This window comes from Rhinolophus sinicus, linkage group LG02 (genome assembly GCF_036562045.2).
Source record: "Rhinolophus sinicus isolate RSC01 linkage group LG02, ASM3656204v1, whole genome shotgun sequence".
Lineage (NCBI taxonomy): Eukaryota > Metazoa > Chordata > Mammalia > Chiroptera > Rhinolophidae > Rhinolophus > Rhinolophus sinicus.
In genome coordinates, this window is record NC_133752.1 from 1,833,810 (window position 1) to 1,853,311 (window position 19,502).

Here is a 19,502-nt window from a genome sequence, read left to right on the forward strand (position 1 = left end):
AGTCTCCTGTCACTTCTCGGGATGCAGACCACATGTCCCCCCTCGTTCTCAAGGAGATTCTAGAGCCTGGAGAAGGTGTCCAGCTCCCAGTCACATGACTGTGCTGGTGTTGGAAGCACATCTGGGGAACAGGCCTACAGACTGAGCACTACCACCTGTTCAGCTGGCTGGGCTGGGCCCTGGGCTGCCAGGGGCTCGCACACGTGGATTCAGAGCATGTCTAGGGTTCATTGAACTCCCATGTGTGCTCAGGGCACTGTCTACAAAGCCTGTCCAGTCCTGCAAAATGATAGTCCTAAACGACTCGTTTCAGGAAAGGAGAAAGTCAGCCCAGGCAGAACCTCCGACCCCAGCCCAGCCGCTCCCGACAGCGAGTCTGTGATTGTGGCCATGGAGCGGGTATCTGTTCTTTTCGACAGGTAAGAGGTGAAGCCTGCCTTTGTCCTGAGCTGCCTGCAGCAGCCTTCACGCACATCTGCTCTCCTCCACCTGCAGTGCGGTCCCAGGGCTTCCCGCTCAGGGCTCTGGGGACCGGGCAGTCTTTGGGCCCCAGCCCCCAGGAGTTTGGAGGTGACCAGCTCCGAGGCCATCCCAGTGCCCGCCCATCTCTCCTGAAGGTGGTGTGGGTATCGGGAGGGGCACGTGAATGAGACGTGTAAGAAGTGGGCATGGAGCCCTGGGCGGTGACAAGAACGTCAGGCGCTGCTGCTTTTGGGGAAAGGAGCCCCCGGTCACATGGGTGCCCTCCGTGGCCAGGGGGCAGCACAGCAGCAGAGCAGCCTCAGGAAGCGTTCGGTAGACCCGGTGAAGGTTTAAACAGCTCACTGGCATCTCAGAGCCGACATTAGCCCCACCTCCCCACTGTGTGAGCCGGTTGCCAGGGTCGGCTCAGCCTGACCGTCTAGACAATGGGCCAGAGGCCTCCTTGGTCGTCTTCTGTAGGACAGGCCCCGAGTTTCGCTCAGGCCTCAGTGCAGCCGACATGGTGCATGGCCACGGGGAGGTCGGTTCTGCCCTGCTCGGCTGTCATCTCCCGTCAGCTCGTGTGGGGGCAGTGGGGCATTTGGATTTTCACAAGAGCATACTGAGCAAATCCCTCTGTGCAGTCTGGACAGATGACGTGTTCTGGAAGCTTCTGGAAGCTGAGCAGATGGGCTCTGTTTCTGCGTTGAAATTTAAACGAATGTTTACAGTTGGGCTTCCTCTGCTCCACACAGAGTCGTCCACCAGCCAGCCAGGTGGTGGGCAAGGAGCACACGCTCCGGTCCCTACCTCCCCGAGGCTTCCATTCCAGGGCTCACGTTACAAAGGAAAACTTGAGCAGCTGCGGTGCAGGCATTCAGCTTGATCGCTCTGCAGACAATGGATGGACACTGGGCTCTTTGGTGGACGGGCACTGTCGGATCTGGGTGCTGGGCAGTGGCTGGCGTGTGCAGGTGGCTCGGTCCGGCCACACCTGGAAGGGGGACTAGGCCTGGTTTCTGGGTCACTTCCCGTGATTTTCAGTCACATACAGCGGTTCTGTGTGCACTGCCAGGGTAGTGGCCTGGGGGCTGTCTGCCAGCACTCAGGATGCTGCTCGTGCACACTGTGGGGTCCTTTAGGGAGGAGCCAGCAGGGACTCCCAGGTCCAGGGTAGAGCAGAGGGAAAAGGCCTCGCTGGCAGCTGTGTGCCAGTGGCAGGATGTGGCGGTGAAAAGGCCGTGTGCGAGCACTTTGGCGTGGAGAAGAGAAGAATGTCACAGGGTGGTATTTTCACTGCGCATTTTTAAATCTCTGCTGCAGTGTCACCACCCAAACCATTTCTGCTTAATACTGTACACGACCTTAAGACCCCTTTTGGGGGGATCATTGGCCCCCACATGGGTTGGGGAGCCCCAAACCTGTGTATCTCTGCGGTCACGGTTGAGGTCAACAGGAAAGGGTTGCCTTTGTTTTTTTTTTCCAATTGGGGAATATTGGGGAACAGTGTGTTTTTCCAGGACCCATCAGCTGTAAGTCAAGTCGTTGTTTTCAATCTGGTTGTGGAGGGTGCAGCTCACTGGCCCATATGGGAATCGAACGGGCAACGTTGGTGTTACGAGCACTGCGCTCCAGCCACCTGAGCCACCGACCACCCCGAGAGGGTTGACGTTTGGTCTCCCAGTTAATATTCTAGGAGCCCAGCTCATGACCCCCCTAGAAAGGCTCCGAAGGTCCTGGGGGGGGATGGTGAGGACTGCAAGGGGCAGGCGGGGCTCTGAGTGTGACCCTCCTTTTAGGATCAGGAAGGGGTTTCCCTGTGAGGCCCGAGTGGTGGCACGGATCCTGCCTCAGTTTCTAGACGACTTCTTCCCACCCCAGGACGTCATGAACAAAGTCATTGGAGAGTTCCTGTCCAACCAGCAGCCCTACCCACAGTTCATGGCCACCGTGGTGTATAAGGTGTGGGGGTGGGGTGGGGGCGGGGAAGCGCCTGGGGGCTGTCTGACTCCCAACTCCTGGGCTGTGCCTCTCCCAGTAGCCTTGCCATGGGCCGCCTCCTCCCCTTTGAACAGCTGTGTTTCCCTCTCCCCGGGCTGCCTGTGCCCCTGACGCTCCGGGCTCCTCTTCTCAGGTTTTCCAGACTTTGCACAGCACGGGGCAGTCGTCCATGGTCCGGGACTGGGTCATGCTGTCCCTGTCCAACTTCACACAGAGGACCCCGGTTGCCATGGCCGTGTGGAGCCTCTCCTGCTTCTTCGTCAGTGCATCCACCAGCCCGTGGGTCTCAGCCATGTATCCTTCCCCGGGGTCCTGGCGGGGCGGGTGGGGCAGTCCCTGCTCACCACCAGCCACCGTGTGCTCCTCTGTCAATGTCTGGGTAGATGTTCTGTGTGTGTTTGTAAACTTGACCTCTGTAAAACCCCAGATGTCAAGGTGACATTTACTTTATGCCCCAAGAGAATGAACCGTTGACAAGGAAAGAAAACAGCATGTTCACCTCCAACCAGGAGGGCCGAGGTCCCTGCACACTCACGGGTTCTGTGCATCTGGGTCTGTTACCAATGCTGCTTTTCATTATCCTCTGTCACTGTGCCCTGTATCGTCCCCTTGGGTAAAGGCTTAGTGAAGATCCAAGTCCCACCCCCTTTTGGCAGCCTCCCCCCAAGACAGACCACAGAGCCTCTGAGCAGATGGCCGTCCTGGTGCTGACAGCAGGCCTCACCCAGCGTGCCTGGGGGGCCCGGGTAGGGTGGCTATGGCCCTGCCCTCACTCGCAGTAGCAGAGCTCACAGGAGCAGCAGCCACCAGCGCCTCTCAGGGAGCCGGGCCAGGTAAGTGCTGCCGAGGAGTGACCGCCAGCCAGAGAGGGGCAGTGTCCTGGGAGCCGTTGCGGACACGGCGGCAGGAGCCGCAGAGGCAGGCAGCTGCTGCTGGCGCAGCCCCGCTCTGCTGCCTGCTCCGGGTGGCTGGTGTGACGTCCTGGGCCCGACTGTAGCCGTGTGTCAGGCGAGGACGGGGAGGCGGTTCTCCCCTCACTTGCAGCCTTGCTCCTTAACTCCGCTGCCAGCCTTCCCCACGTCATCAGCAGGATGGGCAAGCTGGAACAAGTGGACGTTCACCTCTTCTGCCTGGTGGCCACGGACTTCTACCGGCACCAGATAGAGGAGGAGCTGGACCGCCGGGCCTTCCAGTCTGTGTTTGAGGTGGTCGCAGCCCCGGGAAACCCGTACCACCGACTGCTGGCTTGTTTGCAGAACGTCCACAAAGTTGCGGCGTGCTGAGCATCGCGTGGGCAGCGCAGGTGGCGCCCGTCTCTGCAGGCAGACGCGCTGTCGCCGTCGCCGTGGGGCTGCGCGCAGGGCGTGTATGCGGTAACGTGGGGGTGAGCCTGAGTCCTTCCAGGAAGCATGGACAGCTGTGATGCTGGCCCTTCTGCTGTAACTAGTGTTACCCGCCAGTTAGCCCGCTGGTCTCTTCTCCTAACGTCTGGCCTCGTCCTCGTCACCAGGGTACACGCGCCCTCTGCTCTTGCAGGTTGGCCGTCAGCCCCTCTGCTGTGTCAGGCAGAGGTGACGCTGTCAGGCTTTGCAAGCCTTGCCGCGTCCCGCAGCACGGTACAGGAAGCCGTGGGTGGCGGTCCTGCTCCTGGCGCTGTGTGCCGGGCAGGCCAGCCGGGAGCATACCCTGCGCCATACTTCCCTGTGTCTGTTTTCTTCTCAGGATTTCAAATTGAATTGTATCAGTAAAGAGATTAATTTTAAGGTACTTGCTATGCCCGTGTAAAGTCTGTGCTGCATGCCACAGCCTCCTTGGGAGCGGACAGCCTGTCCCTCTCCCATGTCCAGCAGCCCCTCTCACCTAACACCTAATTTCTCCTTAACACGCTGACACATTTCAGGCATGTGCCACCCTTTTTTATGCATTTACACCCGTTAGAACGTAGAGAAGTGTCGATTTCAGATGTCTGTATCAGGAAGTCCCTGCCCAGCCCCTTGAAGGACTGACAAGTGCCCACTCGGCTGTCCTGTGTCCAGGGGCCCCTCTGCCTGCAGCAACCTCTTCCTGAGGGGCCAGCAGTGAGGGGCGGCCTCGCTGGCCCTGAGCGGGCCGGGCCAGCAGCCTGCGTCTTACCCAGAGCCTCCACTCCCGTCTCGGACTGGCTCTGGGCTGCCCTGTGGTCTGCCCTGGGGCTGGCCGGCCACTGCAGGGCTTCCCCTGTGGCCCCGCGTGCACGCCTGGCCCGGCCACCCCGAAGGTGTAACAGTCACATTTGTCTGGACCTCTTGGTCCAGAGCAAAGCTTGGTGTGTGGGCAACTGTCGGAGAAAGACCACAGCACTCCTTGTGCCCCTTTCCTCAGCCGCTACGCCGGGCCTCCTTTCAGCCCAGGACAGCCGGGTCTGTGCCCACTGGGCCAGGGACAGGGCAGGAATGAGATGGGTCGGGCAGTGACCAGCCAGCCCATGCTCCTCGGTGTAGCTTCTAGCGCAGGCCCAGGCCCCTGGACCAGCTTTCTGTTTCCAGGCCCAAAGCAGTCAAACCATCGGATGCACATGAGCCCTGGGCAGTCAGGCTGACGTGGGTCTAGGAGCTCAGAGCGTAGGGGTGGGGCTCTGCTTGCTGTGGGCCGCAAGGCCCTGTGGGCGCTCTGCTTCCTTGGTCCCCAGGGGCAGGCTGGCCATTTGGTCAGCAGTTCAAGTGCAGTCAGGGTAGGGGGTAGTTCCTGTGGTGAGTGGAGATAAGTTTGCAGTTGTTTTCTGGAGTCTGCGAAGGAGGAAGAGCCTTTTGCTACTTGATTAGTTATCTTCACGTCTGCGTGTGAGGACCTGACGTCTCACCACTGTGCACACGGCCAGCGAGGGGGTCTGACTCAAGCTGCCCCACTCCCTTGGGCCAGCTGAGGTGCAAGCTTTGCCCGTTGCCCACGCACGTGAGGGGCGGCTGTGGGGCTCCTCCCCAGAGCAGCCCTTGGCTTTTCCCGCCAACCCCCAGCAGAGACCCAGCTGAGCCAGGCGTGATGGTGGAAGTGGGGCACATCTGAGCAGGCCCATAGGGGCTCCGCTGAGGGTTAACAAGAAGAAAGAAAGTCAGCGCTGACCCTTGCTCACTTTGGGTCCCCGTTTCTCATCCTAGCTTCTGCCCTAAAACGTCTGTGAGAGGGTTTGTGACCACGGGGAGTTCTCAGAACGTGCTGCCTCCCGAGATTCCAGCAGCTCTGAGATGCATGCACCACGGCCGGTGGGTTCCTGGTTAGGTGTTTGCACTTATAAACAATGCTGAGCGTAGGCTTTGGGACCTTCCCCTTAGGGCTCCTGTCACGGGCTTCCCTTGCTTGCGACGTGGTCTAAGCAATCAGTTCTTAACAAGGGGTTTTGGAGCCCAGCTCTGGCGATAGGTGCCGACCCGAAGACGTGCCTGTGTGCTCCGGAGATGGGTGTGCGTTTATGGGTGGTCACTGTACCCCTGGATAAGGGCTGTCCATATGCGTGTGTACGTGTCTATAGTTATCTGTGTATCTCAAGATATAAATATGCAAGGCCTCTAGGAATGCCGTCAGTTCTTTGTAGAGGCTGACTTTTCTTAGGCCTGCCACATGGAGTCGGCTGCGTGACTGGGACGTCTGAGAGTGGGGGTCATTGCTCATTAAATCCCACTGAGGAAATAGGCCCCCTTGTCAGCTCTGAGGAGGGGATTATGACTTTACGCTCCTGGATGTCTGGCAGGTACCAATCATTTCCTCAACGCAGATTTGTTGAAAATATCATTCATTTGATTGCCAGGGGTTTTTTTGTGGGGATTGTTTTGTTTTCCTGGTGATACCAGGAAAGATCTGAACGCAACCAGGGTAGACTAGTTCCTCAGTGCACTTCAGCGTGTCCTCTCCAGAAACGTGCCCCCCTCCCCCACTGCTGGCCCCGCCCCGCCGAGTGTGCGCCGGTGGCCTTGCCAGCTGCCAAGTGCCCTTTAATACTGTTTGCTCGCACTTTTGTCAGCAGCGCTGCCCTTTCAGGAGGAAAGGATGATGCTGAAACACCTTCAGACACCCAGAATGTGGCATCCGAGAAGGCCTCTACCCTAAGGACCCCCTATACCCAGACACTCGCTGCCGGGGTCACTTCCGAGCCCTTGGGGCCGTGGGCAGCTTCTCCTGGAGCTGAGATGAGCCGTGCTGTCGGTTCCGTGGCTCAGACTCTGAACGGCAATGACTGCTCGCTGCCTCGCAGGCCCAGCTCCCCTCAGTGGCCGGGGCTGCAGTGGGCTTGGTTATCTGATTTGGGGGGAGTGGAATAAGTTTCCTCCACATCTGAGCATCCTTCCCAGTATGTGCCCTCACTTGTGCTCTAGCCCTCCCTCTGGGGTGAGTGCCCGAAACCGAGTACCAGCCTGGGTGACACTCGACTTGTTCTGTCCAGGGGGCGATGGGTGGGACCCAGAGAACAGCTGTGACAGTCGCTGGCTGGGAAGTTGGGGCCGGGTCCTTGGAGAAGACGTCCCGGGCTGTGGCCTGCGCACATGCTCAGCAGGGAGGGGCCGCTCAGAGGGCCCGGAAGGTTCAGGGGACACGCTCCCCTGTGAGCCTGTCACTTAGCAATGCGATGGAAGGAGCCCCCACCCCCTGAGTGCTACTGGGAGCATCTGGCTCTGGACTGCACTCTGCTCCCCTTGCACACCAGGGGGCGCCCGGGCCTCAAGGACCCGCCGCCGGTGACTCCGCCTTGAGCTAGGGGCGGCAGAGTGGCTGTCTGTGGGATTTGAGTCACCTTGCACCACCACCCCGTCTCCACCGAGTGGTGAGCCAGCAGGGCTGTGAGGCGCGCATCCTGGAGCCGGGCCCACACCTGACTGTGCGCTTCTGAACAGGACTGACGTGAGATGTATGTTTAAGGTTTTGAAACGGCTGCAAACATTGTACATCTGAATTAAAGGCAAGGAATTAAACCGTGAACTGCTGTGCAAGGCCTGCTTTGCTTCGAGGACCTACACCCTGCTGGGGGAGCAGAGGTTGCTGCTGCACCACACACGCCGACACCTCGAAGGGAAGACCCGCGTTTGTGCCCACAGACCACAGCGCCGGGTCTTCTGCTCAGCAGATACGGCTGCAGGAACCATGCTGGTTAAATGACATAATCCAGTTATGCAGGGGCCACGTGGTTTTGGCACTGAATCTGCCTCCACATTCGGCCCAGGGCCCTGGGGGGGGGGGCGGTAGAGGCTGGGTCGGGAGTAGAGTGCTCACGCAGAGCCATGACCCAGCTTTTGACCCACCCCCCAGACCCGCCATGCCCCTGCGGCCCGGCTGGCCCCTGTGCCTTCCTGGCCGTGGGCACCATGCCCCTGGGCTGCAGTGTGTGGCAGTGTGTGCCACGCCCATTTGAGCTTGCAAGTCCTTGTCACCTGAGAGTCCAGCGCCTCTGGAAGTCTGCCCAGCTACAGGGCACGTCCTTAGCTCTGGTGAGACCCTCCCTGGGAGCCTGGGCGGTTGGGGCCGTGGTAAACTCGGGGTGCAGGTGTTTACCTCCAACCTGCAGACACAAAACCTCTAGGCTGTGGGCTGCTCAGGCAGTTACTTTGGAAATGTGGGTTCCACTCATTTGATGGGAGTGGTCGGCAGGCAGTGCCCCAGCAACACTGCAGTGGCTGCCTGGAGACAAGCATGGGCTGCCCAGCCCTGCACTTGGGTCTCAGCGGTGTGACTGCACGTGGGCTTCCCTGAGGCTCTGTGGCCGCTCTGCCCCCTACCCTCCTGAGGCACAGGGATGGTGACAGCATTGGCTGCCAGGACCAGGGGGCAGGCCACATCGGCCTCCGGTCTCATCTCAGTTGCTCTGAACGTTTACAGGAGTGACTTCATCTAATTTGTTTCCTCTGTGACACAACTCCTGTGCCCCGTGGCCTCACCCTTCAGAGCCACCTAAGCTGTAGTCCCCTGCCTGGGCCACGCTGGGACAGCCAGACCCTGGCTGGCACACCTGAGCACACCTGGTCTACCTGTCATTTCCAGAAAGAGCCCCTGGTGTGAGTGGGCTTGTTTGCCACACGTCCCCTGCTTGCCCACCACGGCAGAGAGGTCCTCAGGAGAGGGCGAGACCCTACTTTTCCCAGAGGAAACCCCTGCTTCTGACCTGAGACCCTTGAGCACTGGGTGTGGGGTGGCCCGCACCTCAGCCCTCGGCAGCGTAGCAGTAGGTCTGAGCGCTGCTGGAGGCAGTGTTCTGCCAGGGCCCAGGGGCACAGAGGTTGACCCGCTTTGTGGAGTCATAAAGACGTTTGGGAAACCACGAGTGTCTTCTGAGGTTCCCATGGGCTTTGGGGTGTCTGCAGTCAGGCTCCTCCATGTGGCTGGATGGCTCGTCCACGGCCTCCCAAGCAGGAAACCCAGGCGCCACCCATACGGCCTCACCCTGTCACAGCCATGTCCTGTAGGGCTTCTGGGGTTCTCAGGCCTTCACCCTGCATGGGGGGGGGGGGGAGCCACGGGCCAGGCCTTCACTTGTCCTGGCCCAGAGGGCGCTTGGGGTGTGGGTGGGCCCAGGGGAGCCATCAGGTCAGGGTTGAAGCCTGCTCACCGAGGGCGCAAAGCTAGGGTGTGGGCTGCTGGTGTACATGGAAAGGGTGATGGTGTCAGCAGGCCCCTGCCGTCCCACGGCTCTGCCCTGCCCTGCCGCCCCCCAGCCTGGACACCCCCCACACGCACCTGGTGTGCTTTCCTCCCTTTGCCCAGGCTGGAAGTTCTTCCAGCACCAGACTTCCCTACCCACTGTCATAGGCCCCAATCACTGCTGCCTGGACCCTTGAGGGGCTGCACGCTTCCTGCCCTGGGCTCCCACGTGGGCCTGACTGCCCCTTCTCCCCGCAGGTGCTGCCGGATGCCCAGCCCCTAGCCCTCTGCCCCCCCTCCCTCAGACACTGAGGGTCCCAGCAGGCCATGCAGCTGTGCCAAGGTATGGAACCCCCCTCCGCAGATGAGGACAGACAGGACCCCCCCCCCGGGCCGGCACAGCTAGGTGCTTGGCCCTCCCCACACACACCCAGCTGCTTGTCTCTGGGGGCCCAACATGAGGGCTCTGCTTCCGGTACCGCCCCCAGGGGTGCTGGGCTTCTGGTGTCCACTGAAACCTGAGAAGAGACAGTTGGAGTCCAGCCTCTTACCCTGACTCCCTGGACATGCCAGCTGGAGGGCAAACAGGAGGCGTAGGCACCTCCCTGGTGCCACTTGGGTGTCAGGCCCAGAGACACTGCGTGGGCCAGCTGCTGCCCCTGGGCAGTGGGACTGGCTGTCCGGGTGTTACCCAGGCCGGGAACCCTGGGGCAGCAGCCATTGCCAGCATCCAGCCTCTGCTCCAGCCAGGCCCTGCCTGCATCTCCCTGGCCCCCACCTCGTGTGCTCAGGGGGCCAGAGACAGCACCAGGACACCTGAGGGGCCACATCCTTTGTGTGAGGAGTGGGGCCTTCCAGTCATTTACTTTGCAAACACTCCTGAGTGCTCTGCCAGGTACCCAGGCAGTCCAGGAATGCAGGGGTGCTGCACGGCCAGGCGCTGGTGTCACCATGTCCCCAGGTGACCCCTGAGGCCCAGAGAAGAGGGGCTCCCACCGGGAGCTGATGGCAGGGTCAGGCCTTGACCCACACATGCCCACACCTGTCCCACTGCGTTTCCAGTTCTGACCAGGGAGGAGGGTGCCCCAGCCGCCAGCCCATCCCGGGCAGCTCCCGAGTTCAGGCCACCACCAGAAGAACCCTGAGGGTACCATGTGTCTGGGGGCGGGGCTGGGCTCCACATGGCCATCAGGGCCTGTCCAGCAGGTTCCGTGGGCTCATGCTAGTTGGCCACTTGCTGGAGTTCAATCTTCTAACTTTCGAATGTTGATGCCTTTAGGTGGCCCTTGCTCTCTGCAGTCCCCTCAGGCTCTCCTGCTCTGGTCTCCTGTCCCCTGGCTGGTCCCTAAGCCCCGCTGAGGTGGGGGAGGGAGGCAGCCCTAGCCTCACTCTAAAGCCCACCTTTGCTGACAACCCCCCCTCCCATTATAGTCACACTGTCTCAGTGCCCTCCCAGCCCAGCCAGTGCTGGAGGTCAGTGTCTGGGTGTCCTGGCCCTCAGGACATCGGGATGAGCCTGTCAAGCCCTGACAGAGGCCCACTGAGGCAGGGCCAGGGTCCGACGGCCAAGGACCCCAGCCAGACCCTGGGAGCGGTGGGGAGCATTTGCCCAGGCTGCAGCAGTTTGCATTGGCTACATCATGGGTGCAAAGGACAGGTGACAGTGGCCTTCACAGAGAGCCTGCCTGCCAGCATGGGGTCAGACCCAGCTCCGAGGCAGCCTGCCTGGGTTCAAAGCCTGGCCCAGCCCAGCACCTTGTCCACAGGGTGACCTCACCTTTCCAGCCTCAGGGTTTTCATCTGTAAAATGGGAATAACAACAGTGTCAGCCTCCCTCAACAAGAGTGCCTTGAGGATCAAAGTAGAAAACACACAAATATGTCACTTAGAACAGTGTCCTACGCTCAAAGTGCTCAATTCTCATTACTGTCACTTTTGCCAGTGTTCTTAACCCAGGGTCACAGAGCTGGAAGGGAGAAAGTGAAACAAGCTGGCTAAAGGTGGGTCCAATTGGCAGGAGGGAAAAGGGATAGAAGACAGACTGAAGTCAAGTAGGAAGACTTCAGAGAGGAGGTAATGTCAGAACGGGGTTTTGAAGAATGAATAGGAGTTTGCCAGTAAGACTGAAGGCCAAGTCTAGGTAATCTACTGGGAAGGGAAGGAGGATTACTTGGGGTTGGCCCCTTCATTTGTACGTTACTTTACACAGCAGGCCTGTACCAAACCCTTTCCTGTGGGGTACGGGGGATACAGGGAGCACCCCGCCCAGCCATGGGGAGCAGGCAGGTCTGGGTACAGAGGGCGCTAATGCAGGGTGGTCAGGGCTGTAGTGGGCTGCTCAGGGCAGGAGGGACTCACACACCACATGCTCCCAGGTACTATTTGGCTTTAGAAACTGTCCTGGCTCCTCAGCCGACCCCACCTCAGCCAGGTCAGCAGCCAGCCCCACCTGCAGGGAGGGAGACGCGCCCGCAGATGGGCAGAGCTGAGTCTGCTCAAGCCAGAGCCCCACTCACCAGCCTGGCATTTACACATTCATATTTCCTGTCACAAAATGTGAACATGTTATTTGGGGACACGGTGCATGGGGCCCTCGGGCGTGAGTGTTAGCATGTCCCTGGGGGTATCTGCTCCTGTATCTGCCCCCTCTCTGTCCATTCCTGCTCCTCCCACCCACTCTGTCTGTCCTCTCAGTCTCCCTGTCTCCCTCTCTGTCTGCCATGCTCTCCTCGTGTGTCACACTCCAACTCCCTATCTTGGGCTCTCCCGGGCCCCCAGCCGTCGTGAGCCAGGGCCAGACTGAGGTGAGGACCTGGACCCCGCTCCTCCAGCGCCCGGTCAGCCCAGGGCAGGCTCCTGGCTCCGTGTGGCCTGGGCCAGACAGGCCTGGAAGCCGGGCTGGGCGGAGGCAGGGCTGGGAGCCTGGGCCGCCGGTTTTGGGCCTGGCCCGTCCGCTGCAATATTGATGGCCCGTCACGGTGGCCCTGATTCCTGCGCTTTCAGTTAAAAGGTTTCTGTTGTTGTAGCTTATGCAGTTGCTCTGTTGCTATGGAAACGTGACATCAAAATGACGTTTCCCGTTTAAAAGCTTTTAACTAAATTCCTGCCTGTCAGATGTAGGCCCCATTTTGAGCGCGGAGCTGCCTTCCAGGAGCGGGGCTCCCGCCCGCTGTGGTGTGCAGGCCGCAGCCAGCCTCCCTGAACGCAGTCCTTTAACCCCGCAGGTGCCTCCAGCATGGCGGCAGCCGAAGTACCCGGCTACCTTGTATCTCCTCAGACGGAGAAGCACCGGCGGGCACGCAACTGGACGGACGCTGAGATGCGCGGCCTCATGCTCGTCTGGGAGGAGTTCTTCGACGAGCTGAAGCAGACCAAGCGCAATGCCAAGGTGTATGAGAAGATGGCCAGCAAGCTGCTGGAGATGACCGGTGAGCGCCGGCTGGGCGAGGAGATCAAAATCAAGATCACCAACATGACCTTCCAGTACAGGTAGGCCTCCACGTGCCTACGCACTCGGCCCTGCCGGCCCCGCCCCGGGAGGGCCTGGGGTCCCCACTGGAATGGCCCACGTGAGGCCCGCCCTGGACAGGCCCCACAGGGCAACATGGGGCCTCAGGAACCACTGGTGCAGCCTCCCATTGGGGAGGTGGGGAAACTGAGACCCAGTGAGGGCAGGGCTGGGACAGACACAGGCCGGCTCTCCTCGGAGCCTCTTCCAACGCCATCCCAAGGGCACCCTTAGCACTGTCCCCCAGGCCCCCACAGTGGCTGGCCCTTGGCCTACACACTGCGGCCAGGAGACTGCAGGCTGCCATCCCAGGCTCGGCTCTGCAGCAGGGTGGCGGGACGCTGCTGTACAGACAGGGAAACTGAGGCCCGAGGCAAGAAAGAGGCTCAGCTCCCGGCCCATGAGCCCTGCACGGTCCTGATGCTCATTCTCAGCATCTCCTGAGCCGGCTGTGAGCACAGCGTCGTGCTGCCCTCAGGGTCAGGGAGCAGGTGAGGGCTGATTGGGCAACCCTGGGTGCTCAGGAGGGTCCCACTATGGGAGGGGCCTTGTTTGTGGAAGGAAGGGTTGGGGCCCCAGGCCTGGCCCCACCTCTGCCTCTGCTCATCCCAAGGTGGCCCCGCTTCCCAGGCAGCCTGAGGGGAGCTGCTGGGTCAGGGCCAAAGATGGGCTCCGGGGTGGGGCAGCGTCCAGGGAGGGAGCCGAGTGTGGCCCGTGTGCCTGGTACCTTGGGAGGCGTAGGGCCCATGCCTACCTGCAGAGGGTCATGGTCAGGGTGAAGGTCACTGGCAGGGTGAAGGTCGCGGGCATGCCAGGGTCTTGCTGGGGTGAATGTCAAGCAAGAGCTAGAGGCCGTGGGCAAGAGCGGCACCGAGCGCCCCGGGTCCTGTGGGCGGCCTGGGAACGGCTGGGCCTGTCAGTGTCCTGGGAGGACGGGCAGGTGTCCAGCTGGTCCCAGGCCTAGCCGCTGCAGGAAGCAGAGCTGTGCCCAGGGCTGGGTGCAGACCGGGCCCTGCAGGGCTGCCTCGGGCACCTTGGGCCACACCCTGTGGGCAGGACCCTCCCCCCTCCACAGGCAAGGAGACGACCCCCCCAACCTGGAGGTGCGCAGAGGCTCTGCAGGCCCTTGACAACACCAAAAACCTGTTTTCAGTTGCATCCATCTAACTTTTTATGGCCCTTGCAGGAGCAGGTCCAGAGCCTGGCCCCCATGCAAAGGTCCTTTTCTGACTCACAGCCCCTGCCCCAGCCAGGTCGGGCCCAGAAGGCATCAGAGCCACTTGGAGAATCAGTGTTAGGTCCCAGCTGTGGCTCTGGGACGCCCAGGGCTGAGTGTCTGCCGACGCCCCTCAGTGCCTGGTGGGGGGGGCACAGCGGTGCTGCTGGCTGGTACTGGCCTCCCCTCTGACTGTAACGCAGGCTCTGATTGGTGTCTGGCGGGTTATTCATTATTTATCCTGGAAGGCTACTGACTCTCAGGGGAAGGATTCAGTTCCATTCCTGGAGACGGGGCACGCGGGCCCAGGAGCCACAGGAGATGGGGGTGCAGCAGAGCGGGCACCTGGGGCCTCCACTCCCGGGGCAGGGGTGAGGGCTGCACATGTGCACAGCACTTCACAGCTTAGGAAGAACGTTGCACACTGTGGCACCTCACAGCTCCCTTTCACCCAGGGAAAAACAGGCCCAGAGCTGGAGAGGGGCGTGGCTTGCCCAGCCCTTAGTTAACAGGCCAACACTTTGGCTGACTCGTTCTTTATCTGTCCCCCGAGAGGGCCTATCCACAGCAGGGCGTTTTCTTGTGTTTTCACAGTAGCTCTTTATATATTAAGGTTGTCAGGCTAAGGCAGCCTGGGGGGGAGGCCGGTCCCGTGGAGCATGGCTTGTTAGAATTCAGGGGCTCCCATGCTGGGAGCAGGCCTTTTCTCTTTTCTCCAAGGAGTGGGCTGGCTTGAGTGGAGCCAAACAGAAGCTGGGGCTCCAGAGGGGCTGGAGGGGAGCCCGGGTGGAGGCTGGGTGTGGGCCCAGGCCAGTCTCGCCCCTGCGCCCAGCACCTGTGCAGCCCTACAGGGTGACAGACGTCTGTCCCGTGGCTGGGAAGACGGGGCAGGTGTGCTCCTCCCCATGTCACCTCTCCCTGGCTGTCTGCTGAGGACACGTCACTTGGTGGGTGCTGCTGCCAAGGCCACTCCCTGCCATGGCTGGGCTCTGCTCACTTATTTGTTGGGGGCCACTCATTCAGATGGCCAGCCCATTATATCTAGTGACCAGTGGCCACACCCTGGTCGGGAACCCATGTTGGGAGACAGGAGCCATCAGCCACGGGGCACTCTAGCTCCAAGGGCTCCCCACATTTGGGAGGAACATGGGGCAGGGAACATGGGGGACCACAGGCTGAGGCTGGGTCTGATGGGGCAGAGAGCATGCACCCGCCCCCTTGTGGCTGCTTTCCTGGCCTGGCAGCCCCTTGTCCCCATCCGTCACCTCCAGAGGACGGTCTAGGCCCAGGGCCCATCTGCATGGGAGGGCAGGGCGCAGGGCCTGCGAACCGCTCAGGCCCGTGCTGGGCAGAGCTGCACTGTGCAGACCCTTGGCTCGAGGTCTGCATGGGGTAGGGGAGGTCAGGCAGCGTGAGAAGGGGTCCCGTCAGGCCCAGCCGCACTGCATCTTGATACCTTCAGCCAACACGCTGTCTGGATAGCTCGCTATTTGTCAGACCCTGGCTATTGTCATTAAATCCTTCCCACAGCCATGTGAGGAGCTCACTTTGATCATCCCCATTTTACTGATGTGAAAATGGAGGCTCAGAGAGGTTAATGAACCTGCCCAAGGTCACACAGCAAAGTGGTGGGGCCGAGACAGACTCAGATCTGTTGGACACTGAAGACTGTGCTCTTAACTCCAGTGGTTCTCGTTCCCTGAGGCGTCCTCTTTAGAAAACTGCATTTTTCATATTACAGTATTTTTTGTTCGTGTTACATACTTTATTACATCATGATATTCTATTCCATGTGTGTCTTATGTTTTATTACGTTACAGTATTGTACCACGGCTGGCTGACTTATTTAGAAGCAGTATTTGTTCATGGCAGAGAGTAGAAACTACAGCACATGAAAGACAGAAACAATAGCAGTCAGCCCAAGGTCGCAGTACTGACCATGACCTCACTCACGTTTGGAGCATGTGCTGCCGTTTCACATCCAAGGCTGTGTAGGTCCCACGCCTGGCTTCTTTCTAAGTGCAGTGTCACCTTGGCCCTGGAGCCTAGCCGATTTTTCTGGGGAGGCCTTTCTGGCCAAAAGTGGCTCCTGCCCGTGCCACATGGCCCCCCGGGTCCCAGAGCCCCGGTGTCCCTGCCGAGGGCCGGGCGGGACGGGTGGGAGTAAGTCTGTTTCTCACCCTTGGCTCTTGTGTCTCTCGTTTCAGGAAATTAAAATGCATGACAGATAGCGAGTCCGTCCCGCCCGACTGGCCCTATTACCTAGCCATTGATAGGATTCTGGCCAAGGTCCCTGAGTCCTGCGATGGCAGACTGCCGGACGGCCAGCAGCCGGGGCCCTCCACGTCCCAGACCGAGGCGTCCCTGTCGCCGTCTGCTAAGTCCACCCCTCTGTACTTACCGTATAACCAGTGCTCCTACGAAGGCCGCTTCCAGGACGATCGCTCCGACAGCTCCTCCAGCTTACTGTCCCTTAAGTTCAGGTAGTGTGTGTCCCCTTCTCCTGCCCCACCACCAGTGGGGCCAGGAGCCCACTGTCCAGACAAGTGGCTTTGAGCGGTGAAGGCGGCAGCTGTTGTGCCAGTGGCGTCCTCCGTCATCCCTGGCTGGCTGCAAAGCATGAGGGGGTGTGTGTGTCCAGGTGCAGCGAAGCCCCAGACAGAGGCCTCAGATGGGGGGGCCTCAGACAGGGGGCCCTTAGACAGGGGGCTCTTAGATGGGAGTGCCTCAGACAGGGCGGCTTTAGACAGGGTGGGGGCCTCAGATGCAACAGCCTCAGACAAGAGGTCCTTAGAAGGGGAGGCGGAGACGGGGCGGCCTCGGACGTGACGACCTCGGACAGGGCGGCTCGTACAGGAAGGCAGCCAGTTATGGAAGCACGGGCTGTCCTGTCCACAGACTGGGTTTGTCTCCTGGCTCCGTCACTCTTTAGCTGTGTGGAATGTTCTTGACTTCTCTGGGCCTCAGTCTCCCTCTATAAAATGAGGACAAATCAATAGCTTTTCCAAGGATGGCTGGGAGTGTCAGAGGAGAGAACAGACTCGGGCACAGGGAGGAAAGCCAAGCGCCCAACCCCAGTGTGCCCTCCCTGCCTGCCCCTCAGCTTCTGGCTTACGGACTCCCCTTCACCCCAAGCAGACCCCACCCTGGGGTCCCCCTTCTCTCTGCTCTTGCTGGGTCGGCTGGTCCTCACAGTACCAGGGAGGGGGTGCTGGGCTGAGTCTCCAGAGTGTCCTTATAACTGGCTGCAGTGGGTACACCTGTCCCTTCTGCTGTGCATCACATGTTTCCTGCCACGTGACCCTGCCCTCAGGATATCCACACCTGTGTGGTGTGGGGGCTGGGGTCAGAAGAGGGACATTTGGGGTGGGCTTTCAAGGGTGAATAGGAGTTGGCATTTTGGGGAAGTGAGCAGGAAGAGTATGGATTTGAGCAATGGCTCTGCCTCTCCCCCAAGCCCCAGTCTTCAAGTCTGTCAGATGGGGTGGGGGAAGGGAGGCATCTCTGGGGGTGTCTCTCTGATTCTGACGCCTCCGATGTTGGGGCTGCAGTTCTTTTGTCCAGTGCCCCTTCCCTGGAGGGCATTTTTCAGCAAAGACCCCAGGCAAAAATGTGTTTGCTGACAGCCAGACCGAATTAGCTGGGAAGCCTGAGATTTATGGCCAATTGTTTCTGTGGATTGAGCCCAGTTCCCAGACTCACAGCTACCCCAGGCATTGCACCAAGGCTGGGCCATGGGTACCAGAGCTCTGCTCTCCCACCCCTGGGGTTGGCTGGGTCACTGTCCTGCTCAGAAACATAGAGCTCAGACTGGGAGATGGGCAGCGCCTTGGGGTCTGGTGGGATTTGGCGGCTCCCTGCCCACCAGTGGGGACCTGTAGACCAGGGGTACCCACCACCCCACAGCAGGGAGCCCAGGGGAGAGCTGTGGACTTGGGCTGTCTTACCTCCTGTCCACCAGAGGTCCCGGCCCTGGGGAGGGAGGCCTAGGTCCTGGGTGCCTGTCTTGCTGCCCCCCCCCCCAGCCCCTTCCTTCTGGGACCTGAGTTTCCCCATCTGTCCAAGGCCAGCCCAGACTGGTGTCCTCTGGCTTCCCGGGGGAGCCACATTGCCCAGCACCCCAACCCACCCAACCTTCCTCTTATCTCCACCCCTGAGTCCCTCCATCGTGCCTGTGCCAACCTGCATGACCAGCTCAGGGGGCTTGGGGGTGCTCTCATGGCAGGGTGTTCCCCATCCCCCAGATTGTGGGTGTTTGGAAGTCCTGTGACTGGGTCATTGGGTCTCAGTGGACGGCAGTGCCTGCAGCCACCGTTGCCCCCTCACATGCATGGACGGTGGGGCCCTGGCCAGTGGCCCAGCTCCCCGAGGCCTGTTTCCAGTTTATCCAGTGGAGGGGCTGGGAGGGCCGGGTGGGGCCCTTGTGCCTGCTGTTCATGCACCGGCGCTGTCTTCCCAGGTCGGACGAACGGCCTGTGAAGAAGCGCAAGGTGCAGAGCGGCCACTTCCAGAAGAAGAAGCTGCGGCTGCTGGAGGCCATGTTGGACGAGCAGCGGCGGCTGAGCCGGGCCATGGAGGAGACGTGCCGCGAGGTGCGCCGTGTGCTGGACCAGCAGAACATCCTGCAGGTGCAGGGGCTGCAGCTGCAGGAGCGCATGATGAGCCTGCTGGAGAAGATGGTCGCCAAGTCCAGTGCCTAGCTGCCGCTCCGGGCCGGGACCCCGCAGGCTCGGGGACCCCGCGGCCCCACGTCCAGCAGTAAAGCCCCTCGGACACAGCCAGGGACTCCAGGGTAACTCTGGGTGAATCCCCAGTAAGGACGTGCCATTATAGAGTCCACTTTCCACCGTAGTCACCATCCATGGTACTTGAAATGGCTTCTGATAGTGATTTCTCCTTCCCACCTGGAAGCAGAGCTCACTTCCCAGGCCCGGGGGGAGGCGCCAGGTGGGTTGGTCTGTTCTGGAAACAAAAGCAAATGCAAACAGGTCATGCCAGCTCGCACCTCAGCGAAGGAGGGGCCGGTCTTCTCCCTCAGCAGGGTCCGGTCTTCCCTAAAGTAACCTCCGACACCCAGCAAACCTGGCCCGCCCGCGGCCTTCCAGCGCCTTTCTGTTCCTGTTCCTGGAACGCCAGGGGTTGCCACCGCCTCCTCCATGAGAACTCTAATAAAGGTAATGACGCCTGCTCATGTGCACCGGGGACCCCGTTCAGTCTCCTGGGCCTGGGGTCTGGTGGTGAGACAAGGCCTGTCCTCACGGAGCTTACGCCCCAGTGGGGAGACAAACACGTGACTAGAGAAGTGAACTCATAGTGGGTTGAGATAGCGCTGGAAAGGAAGAGCCGGCTGGAGGTCGAGGAGGGGCCGGCACAGAGCTGGGGCACCAGGCTGGAGAGGTGCTCCCCATGCCCGGGCCACGGCTGCTGGGATCTGGACAAGAGCTGGGGTGGGGCAGCCAGGGCTGCAGGATAATCTCACCTCCTGCCCCTTGGCTGGTGGAAAACCTTTCCAGAGGCTCCTCCAAGGGATTCCTCCTGAGGCTTGTTGGCTGCTTCGGCTTTGGCCACTGGCTGTAATGGAGGCTGGGCACAGCAGCAGACGATTCTCCCCAGAACTAGCACATTGCTGCGCACAGAGCAGGTTCTGAGGTGACACGGTGCATGGGTTAGTGGCAGGTGAAATGGACTGACTTACGGTCCAGGGAAGCCCCTGTG

The 19,502-nt window shown here is 60.5% G+C and overlaps 2 protein-coding genes across 8 annotated transcripts in view; both read left to right on the plus strand.

Moving 5' to 3' along the window:
- HTT (huntingtin) overlaps positions 1 to 4,230 on the plus strand; it is a 120,330-nt gene extending 116,100 nt beyond the window's left edge. For 3 of the 4 annotated variants that reach the window (XM_074320558.1, XM_074320562.1, XM_074320570.1), the window contains 4 exons: positions 314 to 419; positions 2,262 to 2,424; positions 2,597 to 2,757; positions 3,533 to 3,881. In XM_074320558.1, coding sequence (XP_074176659.1) covers positions 314 to 419; positions 2,262 to 2,424; positions 2,597 to 2,757; positions 3,533 to 3,746 — 644 coding nt within the window. In that variant the 3' untranslated portion in view covers positions 3,747 to 3,881. Of the gene's footprint in view, positions 1 to 313; positions 420 to 2,261; positions 2,425 to 2,596; positions 2,758 to 3,532 lie in introns of all 4 variants that reach the window. The other variant, XM_019718736.2, reaches the window with a different exon arrangement.
- A 3,555-nt stretch (positions 4,231 to 7,785) lies between these two features.
- MSANTD1 (Myb/SANT DNA binding domain containing 1) lies at positions 7,786 to 18,621 on the plus strand. 4 transcript variants are annotated; one of them, XM_074320575.1, is made up of 5 exons: positions 7,786 to 7,916; positions 9,322 to 9,406; positions 12,288 to 12,552; positions 15,995 to 16,270; positions 18,247 to 18,621. In XM_074320575.1, the coding sequence occupies exons 2-5, from the start codon at positions 9,391 to 9,393 to the stop codon at positions 18,485 to 18,487; spliced, it is 798 nt and encodes a 265-aa protein (XP_074176676.1). In that variant the 5' UTR covers positions 7,786 to 7,916; positions 9,322 to 9,390; the 3' UTR covers positions 18,488 to 18,621. The 4 variants fall into 4 exon arrangements, with proteins under 4 accessions (XP_074176676.1, XP_074176695.1, XP_074176690.1 ...); XM_074320594.1 differs by having other exon boundaries at positions 7,895 to 7,916; positions 12,341 to 12,552; XM_074320589.1 differs by lacking the exon at positions 7,786 to 7,916 and having other exon boundaries at positions 9,269 to 9,406; positions 12,341 to 12,552.
- The last annotated feature ends 881 nt before the right edge of the window (positions 18,622 to 19,502 follow it).